Source organism: Carcharhinus amblyrhynchos, chromosome 7 (genome assembly GCF_965287045.1).
Source record: "Carcharhinus amblyrhynchos chromosome 7, sCarAmb.v2.hapA, whole genome shotgun sequence".
Classification (NCBI taxonomy): domain Eukaryota; kingdom Metazoa; phylum Chordata; class Chondrichthyes; order Carcharhiniformes; family Carcharhinidae; genus Carcharhinus; species Carcharhinus amblyrhynchos.
In genome coordinates this window covers 81515022-81540743 of record NC_137330.1, presented here as the reverse complement: position 1 = coordinate 81540743, position 25722 = coordinate 81515022, and the positions used below count along the sequence as shown (strand labels likewise).

General features: G+C 39.2%; 1 protein-coding gene across 1 annotated transcript in view; it reads left to right on the top strand.

Annotated features, from left to right (window-relative positions):
* The window catches only part of ccnc (cyclin C), a 36409-nt gene extending 17840 nt beyond the window's left edge, over positions 1 to 18569 (top strand). Inside the window, exons 7-12 of the mRNA XM_080192663.1 lie at positions 4403 to 4438; positions 4877 to 4968; positions 6178 to 6245; positions 7743 to 7822; positions 15805 to 15923; positions 16434 to 18569. Of these exons, the coding sequence (XP_080048789.1) occupies positions 4403 to 4438; positions 4877 to 4968; positions 6178 to 6245; positions 7743 to 7822; positions 15805 to 15923; positions 16434 to 16488 (450 nt within the window). The 3' untranslated portion in view covers positions 16489 to 18569. The remainder of the gene's footprint in view (positions 1 to 4402; positions 4439 to 4876; positions 4969 to 6177; positions 6246 to 7742; positions 7823 to 15804; positions 15924 to 16433) is intronic.
* The last annotated feature ends 7153 nt before the right edge of the window (positions 18570 to 25722 follow it).

Here is a 25722-nt window from a genome sequence, read left to right as displayed (position 1 = left end):
CTACTTCTAAAACTGCATTGAGATTATATTGTCAATCATAACTTCAAATTTCAAATTTTATCTTCAAACTTTCCTTCTGTTTTCAGGAAAACTTTACCCAATATTTCTCACTTATATTTTATTCAGTTGATTCTTGTATTTAAAAAGCCCTGCTTTATTCTTAAAGCAGTTCATTTCCAATAATACTTCAGAGACACTTCATAGATTCCCTACAGTGCAGAAGGAGGTCATTCGACCCATTTGAGTCAGCACTGACCACAATCCCACCCAGGCTCGATTCCCATAACCCCACATATTTTTCCTATTAATCCCCTGTCACTAGAGTTAATTTAGTATGGCCAATCAATCTAACCCACACCTCTTTGGACTGTGAGAGGAAATCTAAGCCCCGAAGGAAACCACATAGATATGGAGAGAATGTGCAAACTCTACCCAGACAGTGACCCAGGGCCAAATTTGAACCCAGGTCCCTGGTACTGTGAGACAGCAGTGCGAGCCACTGTGCCACCCAAAACAATGTAAATGTTCATAGCGGCATTGACTCAATCTATTTCAGTTTTTCTGGTCCAGAGTTCATCTCATATTTCACTTTATCTGGTGCTTTCACAAAAAGCGTTTTTTCCCTTCTTTTCAGAATCATGGATTATAAGCTCCAACAATCCACCAGATCCTCTTCCCTTTCATTTTCCTTTGACCCCTTTCATCCTTCTAATCTCACTCTTTGTGGTATTACAGTATTTTGCAACTCCCTCCTGAGTTTCCTTACAATGTACTCCTCTTCCTCCTCAAACAATCAGTGCACAGCAAAAATTCCATCTGAATTCCCTGCACAATGGCCAGAAATCCACATTGAAAGTGTGGACATACACCTGATCCAGAATCATGCGAAAGGACTTCAGGTGCATGCCCTGACAGCATTGCACTTGTGCAACATAATGGTCGGCAGGTTAGCGAGGAAATCAGAAGCACATTTGCCAACAATTAAGCAGGCTACCCAGCAACGTGGAGTTAATTGGCTGGTCAGCATGAAATCATGGCTGGTATTGCATATCTTGTCCACTTCCAGGCCTGCTAATCCTGTGCACCTTAGAGTGCAAGCTGTAGATCTATCTCCATTAATTTTGAGTTTAGTAATTCAGCCTACTCCACCATTCAATACCAGCATGATTGATCTGATCGTGCCCTTAAGTCCACTTGCCTGCCTGCCTCCATAACCCTTAACTCCCTTGTAAATCAAAAATGTGTCTAATTCAGCCTTGAATATATTCAGTGACCACATTGCATTGCTCTCTGTGGAAGAGAATTCCAAACACTAACAACCGTTTTTTGAGAGAACTTTCTCCCCATCTCTGTCTGAACCAGACAGTAAAAACTCCTACAGGTATAAAGGAGAAGAGTATCTGAAGTTAGCCTTTTAGAGGCTGAAACTGGACAATTAATAAAGAGGAGCAAAGCAAACAGCAGAGATTTTGAACAAATATTTTGAATCCAACTTCATGGTGGAAAACACAAAAATATCCCATCGATCTAAGAATTGCACAACAAGATTTTCTGTAACAAACAAACTAAAATCAACACAAACTAAACATTGCTTTACAGATAACTAAGTCACTAACCTAGAGAAAGGATAGACCCCCTCCTCTCCCCCTTTAACTTATGAACAAAACATAACACCTGCACACAGCATTTACACATGTGGCCTTGGGTTTAAAGTTCTGTACGGCACTCGAGTATTGCGGGGGAGCCATCAGGAAAGTGGAGTTAAGTTATGACCAGCCATGATCATGTTGAATGACAGAGCAGGCTCCAAAGGTCAAATTGTCTACTTGCTTCTTTTTCTTATGTTCCTAATCCTCTGTCCTAGTCTCACTCTGACCTTATTGTGCTTGATCTCCTGTATAGTTCAAATGAGCTCAGTGGAAATGTTTGAATAACAGCATCTTATCCTCCAGTCAGGTACATCACAGACTTCTGGACTTGAATTGATTTATTATTGTCAATTAAATCAATTCAAGTCCAAAAGGCTATAAGGTGTCTGATTGGAGGATAAGATGCTGTTAGTCAATAAATAACAGCACCTTATCCTCTGATCAGGCACTTGACGTTGAGTTCAACAATTTCAGCTCTTAACCAATTCCCCCAATTATTTTCAGAAAGAAGGGGCTTAATTTTGTTAGATTTTCTGATTTGTTCATAGGATGTGGGTATTGCTGGCTAACCAGCATTTATTGTCCATCCCCCGTTGCCTTTAAGAAGGCAGTGTGAACTGCCTTCTTGAACCATTGCAGTCCATGTGGTGTAGTTGTAGTTAAGAAAGGAGTTCCAGGATTTTGATCCAGTGACAGTAAAGAAACAGCAATATACTTCAAGTCAGGATGACGAATGACTTGGAGGAGAGATTCCAGGTGGTGGTATTCCATGTGTCAGATGCTTTTGTCCTTCTAGATGGTAATAGACATGGGTTTGGAAGGTGCTTTCTAAAGAGCCTTACCGAGTTCCTGCAGTGTGTCTTATTGGTGATGCACACTGTTCATACTTTACGTTGGTGGTGGAGCGAGTGAATACTTGTTTGTAGATGGAGTGCAAATCAAATGAGCGACTTTGCCCTGGATAGTGTCAGGCATCTTGAGTGTTGTTGGGGAGTGCCATTCAAGCAAGTGGAGAAAATTCCATGTGACTTGTGCCTTGTAGATTGTAGATGGACTTTGTGGTGTCTGGAAGTAGGTTACTCGTCACAGGATTCTGAGCCTGTGACCTGCTCTTGTAGACACAGTATTTATCTGACTCGCCCAGCTGAGTTTCTGGCCAATGGACACCCCCAAGAAGCTTCAAGTGGGGGAATTCAGTGATGGAAATGCCATTGGAGGTCAAGAGAGTGATGGTTATATCCTGTCTTTTGGAGGTGGTCATTGCCTGGCCTTTGTGTAGCATGAATGTTACATGTGACTTGTCAGTTTAAAAATATAATTAGGGGTTTGATAGGATAAAATAATGATTATTCTTGTACGTGCAATTATGGAGACAGAAGAAAACTCGGAAAGGAATGTGTTGGAGTGTATTTGAAGTATTACAGAAGCAAAATACTGAGGATGCTAAAAAGCTACAAATACTCAGTAAATCGGGCAGCATCTCTGGAAAATGAAACAAAGTTAACATTTCCAGTCAATTACTTTTTTATTAGATCACTGAAGTGAAATGGTAACTCTTTTTTTTCTCCAAAGATGCTGCCTGACTTGCTGAGTATTTTCATCATTTTCTGTTATTTCAGATATTAAATACTACCAGTTTACAACATTGTCTTCCATGCCCAAACCTCTGCCTCACTACTTTTAAATACAGGAAGGATGTTCCTGATGGCTGGGCAGTTCAGAACCAGCGGTCATAGTTTAAGGATGTTGAGTAAACCATTTAGGACTGAGATGAGGAGAAATTTCTTCATCCAGTGAGTGCTGAGTCAGTGGAATTCTCTACCACAGAAAACAGTTGAGGCCAAAACAGTATTTCTTTTCAAGAAGGAGTTGGATATAGCTCTTGGGGTGAAGGGAATCAAAGGATATGGTGGGGAAAATGGGAAGATGTCACTGAACTCACTGATCAATCCTCACCATAATGAGTGGTGGAGCAGGCTCGAAGGGCTGAATGGTCTACTCCGGCTCCTGTTTTCTATGTTTCTATGCTATCTTCTTCAAGGCATTCCTTCAGATCTACATCATTGACCATGTGTACTTGTATCTCATTGTGCAGCTCTGTGTCAAATATTTTGATGCACCATGGAACTTTATACTATGTTAATAGCGCTGAATGAGTAAGATTGATCTTTTAATCTCCGGTCAATGTGGTGTATTACGCTGCATTGAAAAATTCTCTTGCACATGGTGAGGAACCACGTCCAGAGTTTTCCTTTTGTTCTTGTTCTGTCTTGGTGTGAAGGATTTAATTTGTTCAGTTTGCCATTGCCAAAATAATTCTTAAAATGAAGATAGATAAATAAAATATCTTTATTTTGTGAATTATTTTCTTTCCATTCTTTTAGGTTTCCTTGGGGTGTATTCATTTGTATTAGTGGGTGCTGGTGAAATACCTGCTCCAAGACTTTTGAAAGTGTTGTTCCTAAACAAGTGCTACTGTGCTGTACTTCTGTGTGTGAATTTTTCACCTATTACTGCTTTCACTGCTCCAGAAATAGACACCTGATAAACTACGTGAGTGAAATAATTTCTGATCATAGTGGCTTTTAAGATGCTTATGTTACTATGCTTTCCTTTCTCTTCAAAAAAATAATCAGCTACAGATAGGCAGCAGTCACAATGACTTTTAAAAGCATCTACAGGATTTCTAAACAATATAAATAACTTTGCAAGAGTACTTTTTCTAATTGGAGATTTTATTTAATGTTTTTCAGATATTGGAATGTGAATTTTATTTGTTAGAGTTAATGGTAAGTGCATTGGCTATTTTATATTCATCAGGGCATGTTGGATTTGGAGACCGCTTCCCTATTTAATATGCCTATTGTCAATGTCAAACACTCCTAAACCAGTTGGAGATGTATAACTTTCCTCTATGTTGCTGTAATATTGCCTCATCACTAAACTTCAATATCAGTGTAACATTGTTATGTGTTTCTGTGTAAATTGTTCTGTGCTGTCACTTTGAGCCAATTATAAAATGGCCAACTGCATTTCAAGTATAACCCCTACAACCATATGTTTATGGAGACCTCCACCTCTTCGCTTTCGTCTGGATTCGAGCTCTGATCCCAGAGACAAAAATATATTTTGCCACTGCACTGTCCAGTTTCAGCTTTCTTTTGAAATTACTTTGGACACTTGCATGTCAGCTAATTAATAAATTAATTTTTTATGTTTTTTATTAGGATTGCTGTCTAATAGTATACCATCCATATAGACCATTGTTGCAGTATGTACAAGATATGGGACAAGAAGACATGCTGTTACCATTAGCATGGTAAGGTCTAGTGATCAGTCCCCTAGTTATGCATCAACGCTAATAAGAGAATAAAAGAGATGTTATTTATGATGTGTTTGCTTTGTTAAAGAATATTGATTTGATTTCTTATTTCATATTATACTTAAATGATAGGAATTTTTGTCTAGCTCCTATTCCTTCCAACAAAATGCTTTCTTTAGAAAAAGAAATTGCACTTGTGTGGTGCTTCCTCACATTGCCTGGATTTCTCAAAGTTCATTACAACCAACATATGAATGACAGGTCTATTTTTGATATATAAGCAGTAATATTGTGATGGGTGGTTGAGAGAAAAGAGTTGTTTTCCATCAGTACTGCTGGACTCCAGTTCTAAGATTGTGGGTGGAATTTTCCCATTCTGCCGGCCACGAGAATCATAGCAGGCAGAGGGTGGACCATGGAAAGGACCATTAACCTCAGGTGGGATTTTCCGATCTGGGGGTGAGCACGGTCAGAAAATCGCACCGTGTATGTTCAAACGGAAGAATGGTAATAGGAGCCATGTTTCTTGGAACTCTTTTACTTAAAGTTGTATGCTGTGTGTTTGCATGTTAAATATCGATGATAAACACTTCAATCTGCCTACTCTTTGAGCATACCTACCAGAATTCAGTGACAAATACCTTCCATGTCCTCAAAATATCCTATAGAGCTTCATGCCCAATTCATTTTATTTGAAGTGCAGTCACTGTTTTGTGGAAAAATATGGCAGCCAATTTGCACACAGCGGGATAAATGATCAATTAATCTGATTTAGTGGTATTGGCTGTTCGGCAGGACACTGAGAAAACTCCCTGCTCTTCTTCGGAAAAGTGCCATGGGATCTTTTACGACCACCTCAACAGACAGACAGAGCCTCGTCTGAAAGATGGCATCTGTAAAATGCAGCACTCCCCTCAGTACTGCACTGAAGTGTCACCCTAGATTATGTGGGCCAGTCTTGGAGGTGAGACTACTAGCAACTGAGCCAAAGATAAACATTTTTTTAAATGTACCTGCTACTTGCAGGAACACATACCAGAAATTGACTGGTATTTAGGTTAGGTGTAGATATGTTACTGTCAATGAGCTTTTGGGTTGTAGCCTTATATTTTCAGTAAGTAATAAGGCTGATTGGAAATATTATTGCTTATCAGTTATAAATATTTGTAGCTACATTTTTAAAACTACGTGCCTTAATCTGCACAGGAGGATAGTGAATGACACCTACAGGACAGACCTATGCCTCATGTATCCTCCATTCATGATAGCCCTGGGTGAGTACGTAGTCATTAGACTTGACATAATGCTTGTTGAGTATAATCATTAAATCTAAACTTATTATTTTTCAATGATTTTTGAATTGATATTTTCAATGGTGGTTCATGAATTTATAGTTGCCTGCAAATTAATACTAATAAAATTACTAGCTCTTCGTGGTAGAAAAAGTATTTTATATTTTATAGCTTGCAGCTCAATTTTTAATATATTTGGAAGTTATTTTTGAATAGAATATTGGTGTTAAAATAAGAAACATTATTTATTTTGAAAGAGCAAGTTATGCTCGAGTCACTGAATATTTCTGCGTTATTTATATTAAATGATTACAAATTTATATTTTCTTTTTACGTAGTGTAATAAGGGAGGGAGAGATAAAATCTTGCTTTGTTGTACCTTAGCCATTAATAGTATTTTGATGACAAGATTAAATGAATAGTTGCCTGACAGAGCAGTATGTGATCTGAAAGTTAGCTGCTACTTTTTATGATCTTTGCTTGTATTTCCCATTTACATTGAGTATAAACAAAATCATTGATTTGATTGAATAAACCTTTTGGATTGAATTATCTACTTCAGAAGTCTCTTGGTTTCAGACAAATTGCAGTTCACCGGATCTCAGTCCTGCAGTTCAGATTCTGAGAAGCAAAGTTTAGGGGACACAGAAGAAGACAAAATTATTGATTTTTAGTTGTCCCTCCCTGTTACAAAAGTTGAGCTAATTTCAAAACTCTTAAAAAAGAACTAAATTACAACGTGTTGTGACATCATGTTACTATCATAGAAATCCCCACAAACGCAAATCAGATTTTGGAGCTGCCAGTATGAATAGAACCTTCAAACTTCAATTTCATTACTTGATTCCCTGGTCAAATATGTAGATTCTCTAAATTAATTAATAAGATAGTACATGTATAATAAACTGCTGGAATGTCTACTCACTTAGAATTTTTTTAAAAGTACAAAACTTGTCTGTTTTAATATTCTAATTCACAATCTGTATTCCAATGTGTTAGGATCAATTATTTTGACTTTTTTCAGCATCCTACTTTATTTTTAAAATTGTAGGTGCAGGGCTTGTTTCTGAGGCCCACATAGAAACACTGTTCTTTATTGCTTGCTCTCTCTTATATAAAAGGAATTATCAATAAGATAATCACATTTGCACACATCCTTTTAAGTTAGCATGTACATTTGTTAATACCATTTAGAATTTAGACCACATGATTAACAACTAATTTCAGTGGGTTTTTTTTCATGCTGGGAATGCTGCAAACACACAGCTTAGAACATAAGAAATAGGAGCAGGAGTAGGCCAACTAGCCCTTCGAGCCTGCCCTGCCATTCAATAAGATCATGGCTGATCTGTCGTGGCTCAGTTCCACATTCCCGCCCTCTCCCCATAACCCTTAATCCCCTCTCTCATCGGGAAGCTTATAGAATATTAAAAAGTGAATAAATAGTAAATTTAATTTGGTTTGATTTCCCTTTTCCAGCTTGTTTGCATGTAGCATGTGTAGTCCAACAAAAAGATGCACGTCAATGGTTTGCTGAACTCTCAGTGGATATGGAGAAGGTAATGCAATTGTCTAGCAATCAAATTTATTGTCTATATTCTCTTATTTTCTAATTTTCAAAACAGTTTGGAAGGAATTGTAAAATACGAAAAATAACCAGATTTTATAAATAATTTATTATCACGAGGTAAGCTCACATTATTGCAACAATGGGTAGCACAATGGTTAACACTGCTGCCTCACAGCACCAGGGACCTGGGTTCAATTCCCGGCTTGAGTCACTGTCTGTGTGGAGTCTGCGTGTTCTCCCCGTTTCTGCGTGGGTTTCTTCCAGGTGCTCCCGTTTCCTCCCACAGATGTGCTGGTTAGGTGCATTGGTCGTGCTAAATTCCCCCTTAGTGCACCCAAACAGGCGTCGGAGTATGGTGACTAGGGGATTTTCACAGTAACTTCATTGTAGTGTTAATGTAAGCTTACTTGTGACACGAATAAATAAACTTTTAACTATTTAGTCCTTTGCATCATTTGCACAAGATTTGTACTCATTAAGAAAGTAGAATAGAAGTACTTTCTCAAACTCCAGTCTATGTTGTTGAAGATGCGTGGGAAATTTTTCTTATGGGTTCAAATGTTTGTTGTAAACTTCTCAAATTGCTCTATTGTAGTTGATGGTATCATACTACTACTTTGTAATTCCTCCTTTGCTCTCAGTATTCTACGTCGTTATTGCATTTTCAATTTAGTTTTTAAAGTTACTAATACATTTTTCGTTACATTGTTCATAAAATATCAAGGGTTTGATAGTGAGAGATGAAGCATCTAATTGCACTATTGAGAATTTGTGGACAACAGGAGTATCCCAGACTGTTGCGTCTGTCTCTGTCTCAGATCATAGTAGTCTGAGTTGTTAATCTGGAATGTGAATTACAGACACTTGATACATAGGGCAGGGAGAGGAATTTCTCGCTAGTTTATTCTTTATACATTTATATATTTCAAGAGTGAAGCACAGGTCTAGGAACAGGAGAACTAACTGTCAATTAGTAAGGCACAGCGTGGGGTAGTAGAGGTCCTGCAAATGTTTATCCTGGCCAATGGATCCAATGTGTTAGATACCTCTGGGAGTACAGAAAGAGATAGTATGGAGGACAGCCACAATGCAGATCTAGTTACCAGGGAGCAGTGGACTGACCAAAGATGGGAACAGAAGAATAGAAACCGAAATGTGAAGGGGCTTTATAGCATCCTCTGCAACTACAGTCAAAGGATGTATTGCTTAGCTATTGCAAGGGTGTGGAATCCTTAGTGTGACTGAAAAAACATTTGGCGCGGGAAGTGGCTGGACCAATAATCATTATCCATCTTGGTAAAGGCCAATGGGATAGGGAGGAAATGTGATGCAGTCCCGATGAGGGACCACCAAGAAATAGAAGCCAACTTAAAATGTAATTCAAGGATAATATTACCTCAACCACGTAAAAAAAAAAGGCATTGGCACAAATGGATTACAAAAACTAATATGTAACTAAAGGACTGGTATCGGAAACAGGTGTTACTTTCATGGGATACTAACACCACTACTAGGAAGAAGCTGTACCCCTGAGACAGGCTTATCTGAACTTGATTGGGATTCAGGTCCTATCTGAAAGGATAAATGGAACTGTAGAAAGCATTTTCAACAAATAGATATATGGGTGGGAAGGAAGGTCTCATACAAAAATGAAAATAGCCTAAAGACTAAACAGTGACTGCGAAGCCTAGGCTGTCAATAATATTAATGGTATATTAAAATATTAGCTTCAAAAAGAAATATTAGGAATAATAATGAAATAACTGATTAGAAGTAAAGTGATAAGTTAAAATGTGTTTTGAAACTTCAGGTTGTAAAGGCAGGCCAGAGACCATTGCCAAATTCATAGTTCTGTACACAAATGTAGATAGCATAACAAATAAAACCAGTGAATTCGAAGTGCAAATTCAGCTAAAGGACGACGACCTAGTGGTGTCACTGAGATCTGCCTCAAACTGGGCATAAATGGGAAATAAACTTTCCAGGTTATAAAGTCAAAAAGGAAAGAGAAACCAGAAGAAGAGGAACATCAGCCATGCTGATATTACAGCAGGAAAATTAGGGATACCAGTAAAGGTGAGCAGGCAGCAAAAATACTGGATAGAATTGAGGAGCCTAAAAGAATGCAAAACCGTAGTGAAAATTATTTTAATTGGAGGCCTTTAATTTAATTCTCAGGATACATAAACATGGAGACTAGATAAAATTGTTGCAAAAACAGGGTAGTTCCAATGGGAGACTTTAATTTTCATGGAATGGGTGAAGCAGAAGGTATTGTTCGATATGCAGTACGTTTCTTGAGTATATTTTGGGACAGTTTTCTGGAACAGTCTGTCCTATAGCAAACAAGAGAACAGAGTAACTTAAATTACCATTGAATTCTGAACCTAAAATAGTTAATCTTATGATTATTGGGAACACCTAGCTAACAGTAACCGTAATATAATTGAATTCGATTTGAGGTTTGAGAGGAAAAAGGTGAGTCACACTAAGGTAAGGCTGTCTTTGGAAGGATGAGATTAAATTTGGCCACAGTAGACTGGTCGGAACTAGTAGCTGATAAAATTACAGATGAACAGCTGCTCAAAGAAATTTGTTTGTCGATATGAAAACTGTACAGGGTGGCATCGTGACACAGTGGTTAGCACTGCTGCCTCTCAGCGCTGGGGTCCTGGGTTCAATTCCGGCCTTGGGTCACTGTCTGTGTGGAGTTTACACTTTCTCCCCTTGTCAGTGTCAGTTTCCTCCAAGTGCTCCAGTTTCCTCCCACAGTCCAAAGATGTGCGGGTTAGGTTAATTGGCTGTGCTAAATTGACCTTGGTGTCCGGAGGATTAGCATAGTAAATGTGTAGGGTTACAGGAATAGGACCTGGGTGGGATAGTGGTCAGTACAGGCTCGATGGGCCAAATGGCCACCTTCCGTATTCTAGGTAATCTATGATTTTACATATTCCTAAAGGACATAAGTTCTGCACCATAACTATTGCTGGAAAAAAGCGATTACAGCATCAAGGTTTTCTGTCTTGCACTAATCAGGACAGAGAATGCCAAATTTCAAAGGAAAAAACAGTTACATTGTATGAGAATACTAACAGGATGCTGCCCTCGAGCCAAAAAGACATGTGCCAATCACAAATGAGTCAGTAATGTGAATGAATTGCAGGTGCAGATGTGATACCAGGAAGGTAGATCATACATCCATTGACTGGTGTATTATATCAAACAGTATGTTCAGCTGTTTGCAATAGGCAGAGTACTCACTGTAACCAGTCAGTGCTTGAAACTCAGAACATAACATCCACCTTCAGATGTGACTCTGCAATTGGACAGCATTTGCTGAACAATCCTGAGTGTACTAAGAATTCCATGAACAACCAATTTAAGATCATCAGTTGAACTCTCAAATGTAATATTTTAATATACCATTAATATTATTGACATTATTTGCCAAATGCTACATACATTCGTATGCAGGGACCTGTCCTGTGCAGGCAAAAATATGTCCAGGCATTGCACCTTTTTGAATGAACAAAAAACATAGGGGGCAATATCTCTCTGGTATATTCGCCATGGCAATGTCTAAACCAATCACAGTCCACTTGTCAACCAATTAGCATTTCTTTTCTCATTTAGTATATATCGTTGTCCCCTTTGAAATTTGGCATTCTTGCATCTTTCCTGATGTGTGCAAGCTGAAGAACTTTGACTACATAGCTCTACTTTTCAGTAATACTCAAGTTCTGTACCACCAAGTAACTACTAGCATCTTAGCACAAGGATCACATAATTAAGAAGGAGCTGAGAGCAGGGGCACAGAACAAGAGTCTGGGAAAGAATGGGTGAGTAGCTTAAATTAAGTTGATAGGTCTCAAATAATGTGTGCAGATTTATCCCTTTATTGAAGGAAGGATTTAAATGGGTGTAAATGGATGTACAGGTCAGGTAGTATTGAGGAAGCAGAGGGGCTGCAGAAAGACTTGGACAGGTTAGGAGAGTGGGCAAAGAAATGGCAGATGGAATACAAAGTGGCAAAGTATGAGGTTATGCATTTTAGAAGGAGGAATGGAGGCATAGACTATTTTCTAAATGGGGAAATGCTTAGGAAATCAGGAGTACGAAAGGACTTGGTAGTCTTTGCTCGAGATTCTCTTAAGGTTTCACTGCAGGTTCAGTCAGCAGGTAGAAAGGCAGATGCAATGTTAGCATTCATGTCAAGAGGGCAAGAATACGAGAGTAGGGATGTACTTCTGAGACTGTATAAGGTGTGGTCATTTGGAGTATTGTGAGCAGTTTTGGGCCCCATATCTAAGGAAGGATGTGCTGGCCTTGGAAAGGGTCCAAAGAAGGTTCACAAGAATGATCCCTGGAATGAAGAGCTTGTTGTATGAGGAATGGTTGAAAACTATGGTCTACACTCAGAGTTTAAAAGGATTGAAACTTGCAGGATACTGCGAGGCCTAATAGAGTGGACATGGAGAGGATGTTTCCACTAGAAAGAAAAACTAGAACTAGAGGGTACAATCTCAGACTAAAGGGATGAACCTTTAAAACAGAGATAAGGAGGAGTTTCTTTGGCCAAAGTGTGGTGAATCTGTAGAACTCTTTGCCACAGAAGGCTGTGGAGACCAGGTCATTGAATGGTTTAAAGACAGAGATAGCAAGATTCTTGATTAATAAGGGGATCGGTGTTATGGGGAAAAGGTAGAAGAATGGGGATGGGAAAAAGATCAGCCATGATTGAATAGCAAAGCAGACTCAATGGGCCAAGTGGCCTAATTCTGTTTCAATGTCTTATGGTAAATGCATTGGAGATGGGTACAAATGAGGCTTGCTAGATTGATAGCTGGAATGATTGGGTTATCCTATGAGGATATGTTGGACAGACTGGTCTTGTTTCCATTGGAGTTTAGAAAAGTGAGGGGTGACTTCAGTAAAGTATATAAGATTCCTAAATGATCTTGACAAAGTGGACATGGAAAGGATGTTTCCTCTTGTGGGTGAGTCCAGAACTAGAGACACTGTTGTAAGATTGGGGTAACTGTTTTAGTGATGTGGAGATGCCGGCGTTGGATTGGGGTAAACACAGTAAGAAGTATCACAACACCAGGTTAAAGTCCAACAGGTTTATTTGGCAACAAACACCACTAGCTTTCGGGGCTTTGCCCATTCGTCAGGTGAACGGGGAGTTCTCATCACAAACAGGGCATATAAAGGCACACGCTCAGTTTACAGAATACTGATTAGAATGCACGTCTTCACAGCTAATCAAGTCTTAAAGATGCAGACGATGTGAGTGGAGATAGCATTAAGCATACATTAAAAAGATGCGTATTGCCTCCAGACAGTACAGTAAGTGAGATTTTGCAAGCCCAGGCAAGTCATAGTCTGACATGAACCCAAGATCCTGGTTGAGGCCGTCCTCATGTGTGCGGAACTTGGCTATCAGTCTCTGCTCAGCGACTCTGCGCTGTCGTATGTTGTGAAGGCTGCCTTGGAGAACGTTTACCCGAAGATCAGAGGCCGAATGCCCATGACCGCCGAAGTGTTCTCCAATAGGAAAAGAACAGTCTTGTCTGGTGATCGAGTGGTGTTCGTTCATCCGTTGTCATAGCGTCTGCCTGGTCTCCCCAATGTACCATGCCTTGGGACATCCTTTCCTGCAGCATATCAGGTAAACAGTGTTGGCCGAGTTGCAAGAGTATGTATAGTGTACCTGGTGGATGGTGTTCTCACGTGAGATGATGGCACCCATGTTGATCTGGCATGTCTTGCAGAGGTTGCTGTAACAGGGTTGTGTAGTGTTGTCGTCACTGTTCTCCTGAAGTCTGGGTAGTTTGCTGCGAACAATGGTCTGTTTGAGGTTGTGTGGTTGTTTGAAGGCAAGAAGCGGAGGTGTGGGGATGGCCTTGGCGAGATGGTCATCTTCATCAATGACATGTTGGTGACTCCGGAGAAGATGTCGTAGCTTCTCCACTCCGGGGAAGTACTGAACAATGAAGGGTTCTCTGTCCACCTTGTCACATGTTTGTCTTCTGTTGGTGTGGTTTTTCGCTGTGGCACGTCAGAAGTTTCGATTGCCGAGTCAAGCGCCATATCCTGTTCCTATGAGGGCATCTTTCAGCATCTGGAGGTGTCTGTTGCAATCCTCCTTATCTGAGCAGATCCTGTGTATACGGAGGGCTTGTCCGTAGGGGATGGCTTCTTTAATGCATTTAGTGTGGAAACTTGAGAAGTGGAGCATCTTGTGGTTATCCGTGGGCTTGTGGTACAGTGAGGAGTTTTGTGAGCAGTTTTGGGCCCCGTATCTTTCGGGCCACTGAGCCCCAAAGGCTAGTGATGTTTGCTACCAAATAAACCTGTTGGACTTTAACCTGGTGTTGTGAGACTTTTTACTGTGTAACTGTTTTAGGACTGAGATGAGTTTTTTTCTGAGTTTTTGCGACTTTGGAACTGTGCCTCAGGAATTAGAGATGCAGTCATTGAATATTTTTAAGGCAGAGATAGGTTGTCTGGGTAGATAGAAATGTTGAACTTGAAACACAAATAGACCAGCCATGACTTTATCAAATGGTGGAGCAAGCTCCAGGGGTTAAAATGCCTATTTCCTATTTCGTATGTTCACCAGTGAATACGATGGAGGGAGTGTTGACTTGGGCATAAGGAGCATTTGAGTGTCTGATTTGGAATGTGGGAATGTTTATGGAGGAGGAAAATTGTGTGGGGTTAGCCCCTCCACTATTATTCAGTTGGGGTGGGACTGCTCTCACCTGGTTCCATTCTTGTCTATGTAATTGTAGCCAGAAAGTGACTTGGAAGTGGTTTCTCTTGCTGTTCCTACAACGTTGCCTCTGCTGTCCCCCAAGGGAACACTTTGGCTCTTTCCTATTTCTCATTTATATGTTGCCCCTCAACAACATCATCCAAAGGCATATCATTAGTTTTCACATGAATGCTGATGACCCCAAGCTTCACCTCATCATTTCCCCTCTCAACTGTTCACTACTGCTACATTATCAGACTACATATACATCAGTACTAGTTGAGCAGAAATTTCCTCCAGTTGAATATTAGAAATATAAAAACCATTGTTTTGGTCTCTGTTCCAAACAGCGTTCACTCGCCACTGATTTCATTCCTCTCCCTGGTCTGGTCTGTTAACAGTCAGAGGTTGACTGTTTGAAGTATGTAAGGCAACATATGATCCCAAGATGAGCTTCAAATCTCACCTTCACGTGTTCACTCATGTCACCTATTTCTAACTGGAACTTTGCCCCTATCTCAGCTGATCTGCTGCTGAAGCCCCTATTCATATCTTGGTTCTCTTTAGACTCGATTATTTTGATGACTCCTGACTAGTCTACTCATTCTACCCTCTATAAACTTGAGCTGACATATGTCGCTTTCCGATCAAGCCATGTCTTGATTTTAAAATTCTCGTCCTTGTTTTCAAATCTCTTCATAGCCTCCCTGTAATATGCTTTCTGAGATATCTGCACCCCTCTAATTCTGGCCTTTTGTGAATCCCCAATTCATGGTGGCCATGCCTTCAACATTTTGGACCTGGGAAAACTTGTGCAGTGGGGATGTGATGCAGGGTGTGGTTTTATCTGGGTGAACAACAGGCAGAGGGAGACTTTGAGGGGAAGTTAGCAACAACTGAAAATGTAAATACATTTTATTTTGATTTTTTTTTGTTGGCCATTAGCCTTTCGGTCCGGATAATTTAAAAATAAATAGATGTTTGGGAGTTATTTACTTCCTGTAGGTAAAGCCTTTTCGTGAAAGGATTCAATTGTTTTCTCCTTGAGGTCAGTCTTCAACTAGCAGCTACTCATACACAGTGATTTCCAGTAACCATTATCTTTTATAAAAGTGTGCTAAGTTGTTTATGGTATATATGAGAAAGATATAAAGCATATTAATTGTTTTGCTTTCATTAGTTTTAACATTTTGGCTCTTGTGTGTGGGCAGATCCTTGAGATAATCAGAGTCATTCTAAAGTTATATGATCTATGGAAGAATTTTGATGACCGAAAAGAAATGGCTGCAATCCTCAACAAGATGCCAAAACCGAAACCACCTCCAAACAGGTATTTCGTAGAATGATGCAGCACAGAAAGAAACCATTTAGCCTATTAGTGTATTGAAAAGAACATTTTATTTCATGAAGGTTAGGCTGTCCAAAAGGGGTTTTTAAATATAAGGTTAGATTCTCTTTCTTAAAAAAAATGAGCGTTACTTAGGCAGAATTGAAAGACAGAGTGCTGTTTTTGAGTTGTCACAGTCTAGTGAGACTACAAGACGCAAAATGAGCTGTTTTGATTCCTAGAGAGTGAGTTCCCAATTCCAGCTACCATCTGAAGGTTTTATATTTTGCCACGGGACAGAGGGAATACCTGGATAAGTAGCCTGAAATTTCTGATGAGCTGGCAATTGTAGAGATCTAAAAGTGGGCAAGCTGACTTTCTTGACTGTTGAATGTTTCGAGGAGATGTGAAAAGAGATAGAGAAAATAGAAAAAATGGCTTCAAAAATGTTTTCATAATCTTTGGATATTTTGCTTTTGTGTTTTAATTCATTTTCTTCTTCTTCATAAACAGTGAAGGAGAGCAGGGTCCTAACGGCAGTCAAAATTCAACCTACAACCAGTCCTAAGAAACTTGGCAGTTTGATGTACCAAAATATGCGGGAAGAAGTGGATTTTCTCTGTCTGAAGCACAAAGAAGTTCCTTTCCCTCCATAAAGACTTTCGGCCAGTTAGTGGAGGAGGGAAGACACTTGGGTGTGGTTCGTGAGACTGGACATGAATTATCACAATTATTCAAAGAAAGAAAAGCTGTTGTTGGAAACAAAAGTTACTCGAGTTGCTGCTGCAAAAACAAACACTTGAGTTTCATTTGATCATTTATGTTTGTAACTTCGTCATGTGTTTCAGAGGGGGCATTGTACTTTGTCCTACTCAAGCTGTGCTTTAGAATTGTGTATTATAAGACCTACATGAAATAAGATTCATGCAATTTCCCCAGTTCAATTCTGATAAAAATCCATGAAAAAGTGACTGATCAATTACGGTAGACGAGGGAATAATGCAGTAGCTTAATTATATTCGTAAGCTCCTGAAAATAATTTTCAGACAGAATATTTCTTTTTTTTTCTTTAAAGAAAACTACAAATATTGTTTGGTACTTGAACTGTAATGTGGCATTAATTTCCCATAATTTTGAAATACAATCTGTGTAGATTGGGATTGATGTACTGTATTTCAAGATTAGACCTCTCAATGATGTTTCCAGATATAATGCTAAGCATTGATCCTCCATATTTTAAAAGCTTTTCAGTAAAACTCTTGTTTTCTCATTTTACTTCATGTTTAGAAATAAAATCTGAAGAAATACCATTTTTAAAATGAAACTTTAAAGGAATTATTTCTATTTTGTTAGATACTGGGGTCTATATAAAATGGTCATGGCCAATTGTAGCCATATTTAGTAAGTTTAAACTTATTTTGGCTACTGTATTTGTTCAATAACTTGAAAGTAGTGGACAACATTTTCTAAAAAAATAAACTATTTGGACCAGTGCCATAGTGAGTTTACTGGCTGCTTTTTGACTATCTTGTCATAGGTATGGCATAAATATTTGTGTATTTTCTGTTCACGTCTGGCTAAATTGTCCCACCAAACAGTGATGTTTCTTTCTCCATTTCCCCACCTTTAGGTTATATCATTTTTAAATAAATTTGCCAGCACTTGCATGGCATCAATTTTTAATGTTGATTTTATGAAAGTATAGTTATACCAGATTATTTCTATAATTGCTAAGGTTAAGCTGTTACTCCTACATTGCAACAGCAACTAGGCTTAAGTACTTAATTGGCAGTAAAGGGCTTCGGGCTACCCTGAGAAAAAAGTAAGTATATTTTTAATCAGGTTTCGTTAGAGTGATGCACATATTTGTGTTGACGGGGCATTACTACGTTTGGTACTTTGAGCCATTCTAAAGCATGACTTTTCTTAATATCTTTGTAACCTTGTGGGGAAAAATAGCATTTTCTGAAAGTACAGTGGTTAAACAATCATGACACAAATGAAGAGTAACAAACTTTACTACTGACAAATTAATAGACTTTCAGATGTATTTTTGCTATTGAGGTTTGTTTTGCAATTCACTTTATGAATTGTTGATGTGCACAAGTCTGTTATGAGTTTCTGACAAATAGGATTTGTTTTTGCAACTGCCTTCACTTATCTAAGACTGCAAATCAACTGTCATATTACATCAATGTTTTCATATGACATGCTTGAAATGTCTTAGACTGAATTTTTAGCCCAGCACTGAACATACGATGAGTATGGACTAGCACAGGGCTGTACTTGCCAAAACTAGGATAGCTTGAACAACCCAATCACTACCTGTGTTTTACTGTGGCACATTGGTGGTGCTTTCACTTAAAATATCTACCATATTAGTTCTTGAATAGAACTATCAGTGGTAGGTTAAATACTGATCTAAGGAAGCCTTTGAGCTTGTTGCTGCTGGTTACAAAATTCAAAGATGACTTTTTGAGATCAAGGTGATCGAATATATCATTAATCATCTATACTAGAATAGACCATAAGTAAGAATGCCAGTTGAGCATTCATAAACTATTTCTCCAATAGTTTAAAATTTGGAGTTTTTATACCTTTGTTCAGTAGTTGGTGACGTTTACAAAGATGTAAAGATGTTCAAAATAAAGCATCTTAATCAATAGTAACAGATGGGTCTTTGTAGATTTAATGTTCTACATTCATTTTTTACGCACCAAAGTTCATGCATCACTTATATTATGCTATGGGTTTTTCCCTGAAAATACATCCATATGAAATAGTCCAGTTAGAACACTACAGCACAGAAACAGGCCTTTTGACCCTTCTTGGCTGTGCTAAACCATTTTTCTCCCTAGTCCCACTGACCTGCACCTGGACCATAGCCCTTCACACCCCTCTCATCCACGTACCTTTCTAAGTTTTTCTTAAATGTTAAAAGTGAGCCCGCTTTCACCACTTCATCTGGCAGCCCATTTCACACTCCTACCACTCTGTGTGAAGAAGCCCCCCCCCCCCTAATATTCCCTTTAAACTTTTCCCCCTTCACCCTTAACCCATGTCCTCTAGTTTTTTTTTTCTCCCCTCGCCTCAGTGGAAAAAGTCTGCTTGCATTCACTCTATCTATACCCATCATAATTTTATACACCTCTATCAAATCTCCCCTTATTCTTCTACGCTCCAGTAATAAAGTCCTAACCTATTCAACCTTTTTCTGTAACTCAGTTTCTCAAGTCCCAGCAACATCCTTGTAAACCTTCTCTGCACTCTTTCAACCTTATTAATATCCTTCCTGTAATTGGGTGACCAAAACTGCACACACTACTGTAAATTCAGCCTCACCAATGTTTTATACAACCTCGCCATAACATCCCAACTCTTACGCTCAATACTCTGATTTATAAAGGCCAATGTACCAAAAGCACTCTTTATGACCCTATCTACCTGTGACGCCACTTTTAGGGAATTATGTATCTGTATTCTCAGATCCCTCTTCTACTACACAGTTCGGTGTCCTACCATTTACCTTGTATGTTCTACCTTGGTTTGTCCTTCCAAAGTGTAATACCTCACACTTGTCTGCATTAAACTCCATCTGCCATTTTTCAGCCCATTTTTCTAGCTGGTCCAAATCCCTTTGCAAGCTTTGAAAACTTTCCTTAGTTTGTATTATCCAATCTTTGTATTATCAGCAAATTTGCTGATCAATTTACCACATTATCATCCAGATCATTGATATAAAAGACCAACAACAATGGACCCAGCACTGATCCCTGTGGCACACCACTAGTCACAGGCCTCCACTCAGAGAAGCAATACTCCACTACCACTCGCTGGCTTCTACCATTGATGTGGATATGCCGGCGTTGGACTGGGGTAAACACAGTAAAAAGTCTGACAACACCAGGTTTTAGTCCAACCGATTGATAGTAAACTCACAAGCTTTCGGGTTAGTCCCTTCGTCAGGTGAATGGAGAGTTCTGGCCTCAGACAGAGCATATAAAGCACAGACAGTTTAGAGATTACTGATTAGAATGCGAAACTTTACACCTAACCTGCTGTTCAAGTCCTGAAGTGGCTGACAATGTGTGTGGAAGGAGCACTGATCACAGGTTAAAGAGATGTGTATTGTCTCCAGACAGTACAGTAAGTGAGGTTTTGCAAACCCAGGCAAGTCATGGGGGTTACAGATAGTGCGACATGAACCCAAGATCCCTGTTGAAACTGTCCTCGTGTGCGGATTCCATGACCTCCCTACTTGTTTGCCTTATTTCCATAGACTCCATGCCAGTTTCCTTAGTAAATACGGATGCAAAAAACCCATTTACTATCTCCCCCATTTCTTTTGGTTCCATACATAGCTGACCACTCTGATCTTCAAGAGGACCAACTTTATCCCTTACTATCCTTTTGCTCTTAATATACCTGTAGAAGCTCTTAGAATTATCCTTCACTTTGACTGCCAAAGCAACCTCATGTCTTAGCCCTCCTGATTTCTTTCTTAAGTAGTTTCTTGAACTTTTTATACTCCTCAAGCATCTTATTTGTTCCCTGTTGCCTATACGTGTCATACATCTCTTCTTTATCAGAGTTCCAATATCCCTCGAGAACATAAGAACATAAGAAATGGGAGCAGGAGTAGGCCATCCAGCCCTTCGAGCCTGCCCCGCCATTCAATAAGATCATGGCTGATCTGTCGCTGCTCAGTTCCACTTTCCCGCTTTCTCCCCATAACCCTTAATCCCCTCTCTTATCAAAAACCCATCAACCCGCGTCTTAAAAATATTTAGCGAGGCAGCCTCCACCTTATTCTTATTCACTTTGTCTTTAATTCTCACCAGTTGAAGTGTTAAGTAATTTTCTATCAGTTGAGGATAGATTATGAAGTTAACATGCATTTTGCTCCTTTGGTCATTCACATTCCAGATGCTGAGATTAAAACCAGTTTTAGAAAAAAACCCAGGGCAAGTTGTATCTTCTTCCTTCAATAGGTAATGGTGCAAAGTACAGAAATATCGAAGTGATAGTTGGAACATTAAAAGAAACCAAACACGTTCAAGTTTATAGTATGGATAGAGTATTTACAAGTCATTGCTTCCCCCTGCTTGGGGAAACAAAATATAAACAGCATAAACCACTTAGAAATCAGAGTGATATATGGGGAGCTCCACTTTCTAATCAGAACTGAAAAATGGTCACCTTGCTGCCAAAGATTCAAAGGAAAATATCACACTGTACTTGCACCTGATGTTAAATATACTTATTAAAATTGAAGAATGCCAATTTCCTCATTTGACTAAATGGGCAGTTAAACTAACAATGAGCTAGTAAAACATAGCCAATGAAATCAAGCTACTATTTAGTGATTTCAAAAGTAACCATAGAATATAGCCTTAGAAATAATACAAACATTACAAAATCAATATAACCAAAATTAAAAGGTGATAGGGAGCAATGAAATTAAAACAATTGCCATCACCAGGGAAAAGTTGCAAGGAAAATTATTAGACCTAAAGACTGACAGTCTACCCGGTCAGATGGCCTGCATCCTAGTGTGCTAAAATAGGTGGTGGCACAGGTAGCAGATGCATCGGTTAAAATCTTCAAAAATTCCTTAGATCCTTGAAGGGGCCCAGCAGATTGATTTAACATCTTTATTCAAGAAAGGGTGGCAGAAAACCGGAAATTACGGATGATTTGATTTATTATTGTCACATGAATTAGTATACAGTGAAAAGTATTGCTTATTGCCTATTGTACAGACAAAGCATGCCATACATAGAGAACGAAAGGAGAAAGTGCAGAATGTGTTATATTCTGCATAGCTACAGTCATAGCTACAATATAGAGAAAGATCAACTTAATGCGACGTAGGTCCATTTAGAAGTCTGGCAGTAGCAGGGAAGAAGCTGTTCTTGAGTTGTTTGGTACATATCCTGAGACTTCTGTATCTTTTCCCCTTTGGAAGAAGCTCTCCAGGGTGCATGGGGTCCTTAATTATGTGGCTGCTTTTCTGAGGCAGCAGGAAGTATAGGTAGTGTCAATGGATGGAAGGCTGATTTGAGTGATGGACTGGACTTAGTTCATGAACTTTTGGAGTTTCCTGAGGTCTTGGACAGAGCAGGAGCCATTCCAAACTATGATACAACCAGAAAGAATACTTCCTACAGTGCATCTGTAAAAGTTGGTGAGAGTTATAGTGGACATGCCAAGTTTCCTTAATCTTCTGAGAAAGTAGAGGCATTGGTGGGCTTTCTTAATTACAATGTCAGCATGGAGGAATCAGGACAGGTTGGTGGTCTGGACACCAAAAAATTTTAAGATCTCAACCATTTCTACTTCATTCTCATTGATGTAGACAGAGCCTCCACTACGCTTCCTAAAGTTGATGACTATCTCCTTCATTTTGTTGATATTGAAGGAGAGATTATTGTTGTTGTAACAGTTCACCAAATTCTCTATCTCTTTCCTGTACTCTGTCTTGTCATTGTTTGAGATCCGATCGACTATGGTGGTGTCATCAGCAGACTTGAAAATTGAGTTGGAGGGGTATTTGGCCAGTCATTTGTGTAGAAGGAGTATAGTGAGGGGCTGAGGACATAGCTTTGTGGGGCTTTGTTGAGGATGATTATGGAGATGGTGTTGTGCCTATTCTTGCTGATTGCAGTCTGTGGATTAGAACATTCAGGATGCAGTCACAGAGTGAGGAACTGAGCCCCAGGCCATGGAGTTTAGAGACTAGTTTCCTTTGCCCAACAGCGATCACAGTGAACGTGCGAGAATCTTTGTGTCTTTTACACAGACAGGTTCTTGATTAATAAGGGGATCGGGGTATTGGGAAAAGGCAGGAGAATGGGGATGAGAAAAGTATCACCATGATTGAATGGCAGAGCTGACCTAATGGGCTGAGTGGCCTAATTCTACTCCTAAGACTTATGATCTAACCTCATAGTTATAGTAGACTATTTATAAAATCATGGTGTGAAGAGGCAGAGCCAACATGGCTTTGTGGAAGGAAAATCATGCTGAAGAGTCTTTTGATGAAATAACAATTAAAGGTGGATAAGAGGCAACAGATAGATGTGATATGTAAGGTGCCACATCAAAGATTAGTACAGAGGATAAGACTACATGCTTTAGGAGGTAACATATTAACCTGGATACAGGATTGGTTAGCTAACAAGGATTGGACTAGAGATACATGGATTTTCAAATTGACAAACTGGATTGTCAGGATCAGTGCTGCATTCTCTTGGTTATGATCTATATCACTGATTTGGCAAGGGACTGAATATATGGTAGCTAAATTTGCCAATGACGTCAAGAAAGGTAGGATGAGAAGATGGCAAGAGGAGGTAGTGACTTTGCAAAGGGATATTGTGGTGGTGTGGCCCCTATAGGGGCAGTTGTTCATACGCCCTAGGTGGATTATGTGACCCATTGGGAAGAAATGTGTGAGCTGTCACCTAATAAGTTGTTAGGGCACACATACTGGTAGGAGGGAATCTTCAGTCTGAGCCCAAGAGGCAGTGGGATATGGAGTGTGGATAAGAGACCACAGACCACATCTATACTAAATATGTTTTTATGTAGTTTTAACTATCCTTCAATAAATCACTGTTGTGATTAGACAAGTGAGTGGCCAAACCTTTATCAGACAGATGAATAAATGTGAACTTGTTCATTTTGGCAGGAAGGATAGAAAAGTGATGTACTATTAAATGGAGGAAAATTGCAGAATGCGGTGCTGTGGAGATACCTGGATGAACTAGTAAATGAATCACAAAGTTCGAATGCAGGTACAGCAAGTAATTAGGAGGGCAAATAATATATTGATATTTGTTGCAAAAGGAATGGAATATGAAAGTAGTGAAGTTTTACTCCAGTTGTATGACGCCTTAATGACACCACTCTTAGAGTACTGTGTACAGTTTTGGTCTCCTGATTTGAAAAAATATGTAATTGCTTTAGAAGCAGTTCAGAGAAGATTCATTTGATTCATTCCTTAGATGAAGGTCTTTGTGAAAGGTTGAACAGATTGGGTCCATACTCATTGACGTATAGAGGAATAGCAATTATCGTATTGAAAAGATCATGAGGGGACTGACTAGGGTGGGTACCAGGAGGATGGGAAACTAGAACTTACATTCATAGATTAAGAGATGAGAAATTTTGCAGGTCATTAGTGTGAGAAATTTTCTTCCCCAGTCAACACTGGAGGCTGGGTAAATTTGTTAAAGGTTGAGTTAGATAAGTTTTTGTTAGACATTTGGATTATGGGGTGTGCACAGGAGTTGAAACCACAGACCAAATCAGCCATGATCTTACTGAATGGTGGCGCAGACCTGAATTACCTATTCCTTTTCCCAAGTCCTATCTCACATTTTTGATTGCTTCAAATGGCCTAGCCCAACTTTTGAAGCTGTAGATACACGACAATCCAAATGGCCAGGGATAGGCCATTCATTCCAACTCCCTTGTTACACAGAGGCTATGTACTTTCTAAAAATTATATTTAAAATTGTTCAGCTATCCTTGACTTCAGATCCGCCTGCCAGAGCTCTACGCTGGACAGCTCATATTTGACACAGCTATCTTAGGCCCTGGGAATTATGCTAGTCGTCATCATGGGCTCATCTTTCCACATATCCTTTAAAAAAACTTTTTAGTAATGAGTACTGCTGTCATACTTGCTACTCCAGAATGTGTCAAATGGTCAGCCTCTAGCTATATCTTGGCCCAGCACAAGTGAGAACTGTTGACCAGGGACTGAAAAGGGGCAGCTGAAGTTTGCAAACTCTACTTGAATTGAAGTAACCTGAAACTTTAACTGGTTAAGCTTACTTAATTACAAAGGAAACATTGTGATGCATTAGCCCTTATTTAGCCAGAGAGCAATGAGGTAATCCTACCTAGGGTCAATGACGGTAGGATATGAAATAAGCGAGGAAGTTTGAACCTTAAACAAAGAAGCAGCGAAGATGATAAGATTTTGTCATTTCCATAGGTCTCAGATAAGCCAAGATTCCAGCAACCTCACCATTTCCAATCTAACTTTTAATAGTATGCCACCAGGCTTGTCCACTGACCAGTCCTTCTCACTCATTGCCTTGTCTCCATGATTCCATTAAGAGATAATGACGGGATGAGTGGGAAATTCAAAACTAGCTGCAGTGAAACTCCAGCGACTCACCACACAGAAGAGAAAGCCCCTACATCGGAAGATGTGGAGGTGGCATCCAGAAGGAAAACAGATGCCTAGCCAGCACAGCTTTTCCCTCAGGTATTATCACTCATATTCTGTGATTATTCAGGAATTGCCATGGGAGTGCACTTCAGACTGCATAGTTTTGAAACAAACTGCATGCTTATGTTGTATACTGCCTAACAAGAAGTAATAAAGTGAATTACTAATAGACAGGACTGTCTCCTTTTGTACCAAGCTGATAACTGTTGTTGGTTAGATACTTTCTACGAAACCATCAATTTAGAAAAAGCCAGATTGGTTTGTGAAATATTTGTCTGCTTCTGCTCACCAAAATAAAAGCTATAATTTTACTAAAATTGATTTAGTAATTGACAATAAAACTGATATTTAAAATTGTCTTATGATTAATGTATATAATCTCATTAGTGAAAAATGTTATTCCTCCTGTTCCCAAATTTCCCACAATGATGGTTCTGACTGAAATAGAATCATTTAAATCCAATAATCTCATTATAGAGCTGTTCATGGGAACAAAGTCTTTTATTAAGAAAATTCTCCCTTCAATTGAATAATTAAAATACAGTGGCGCATAAA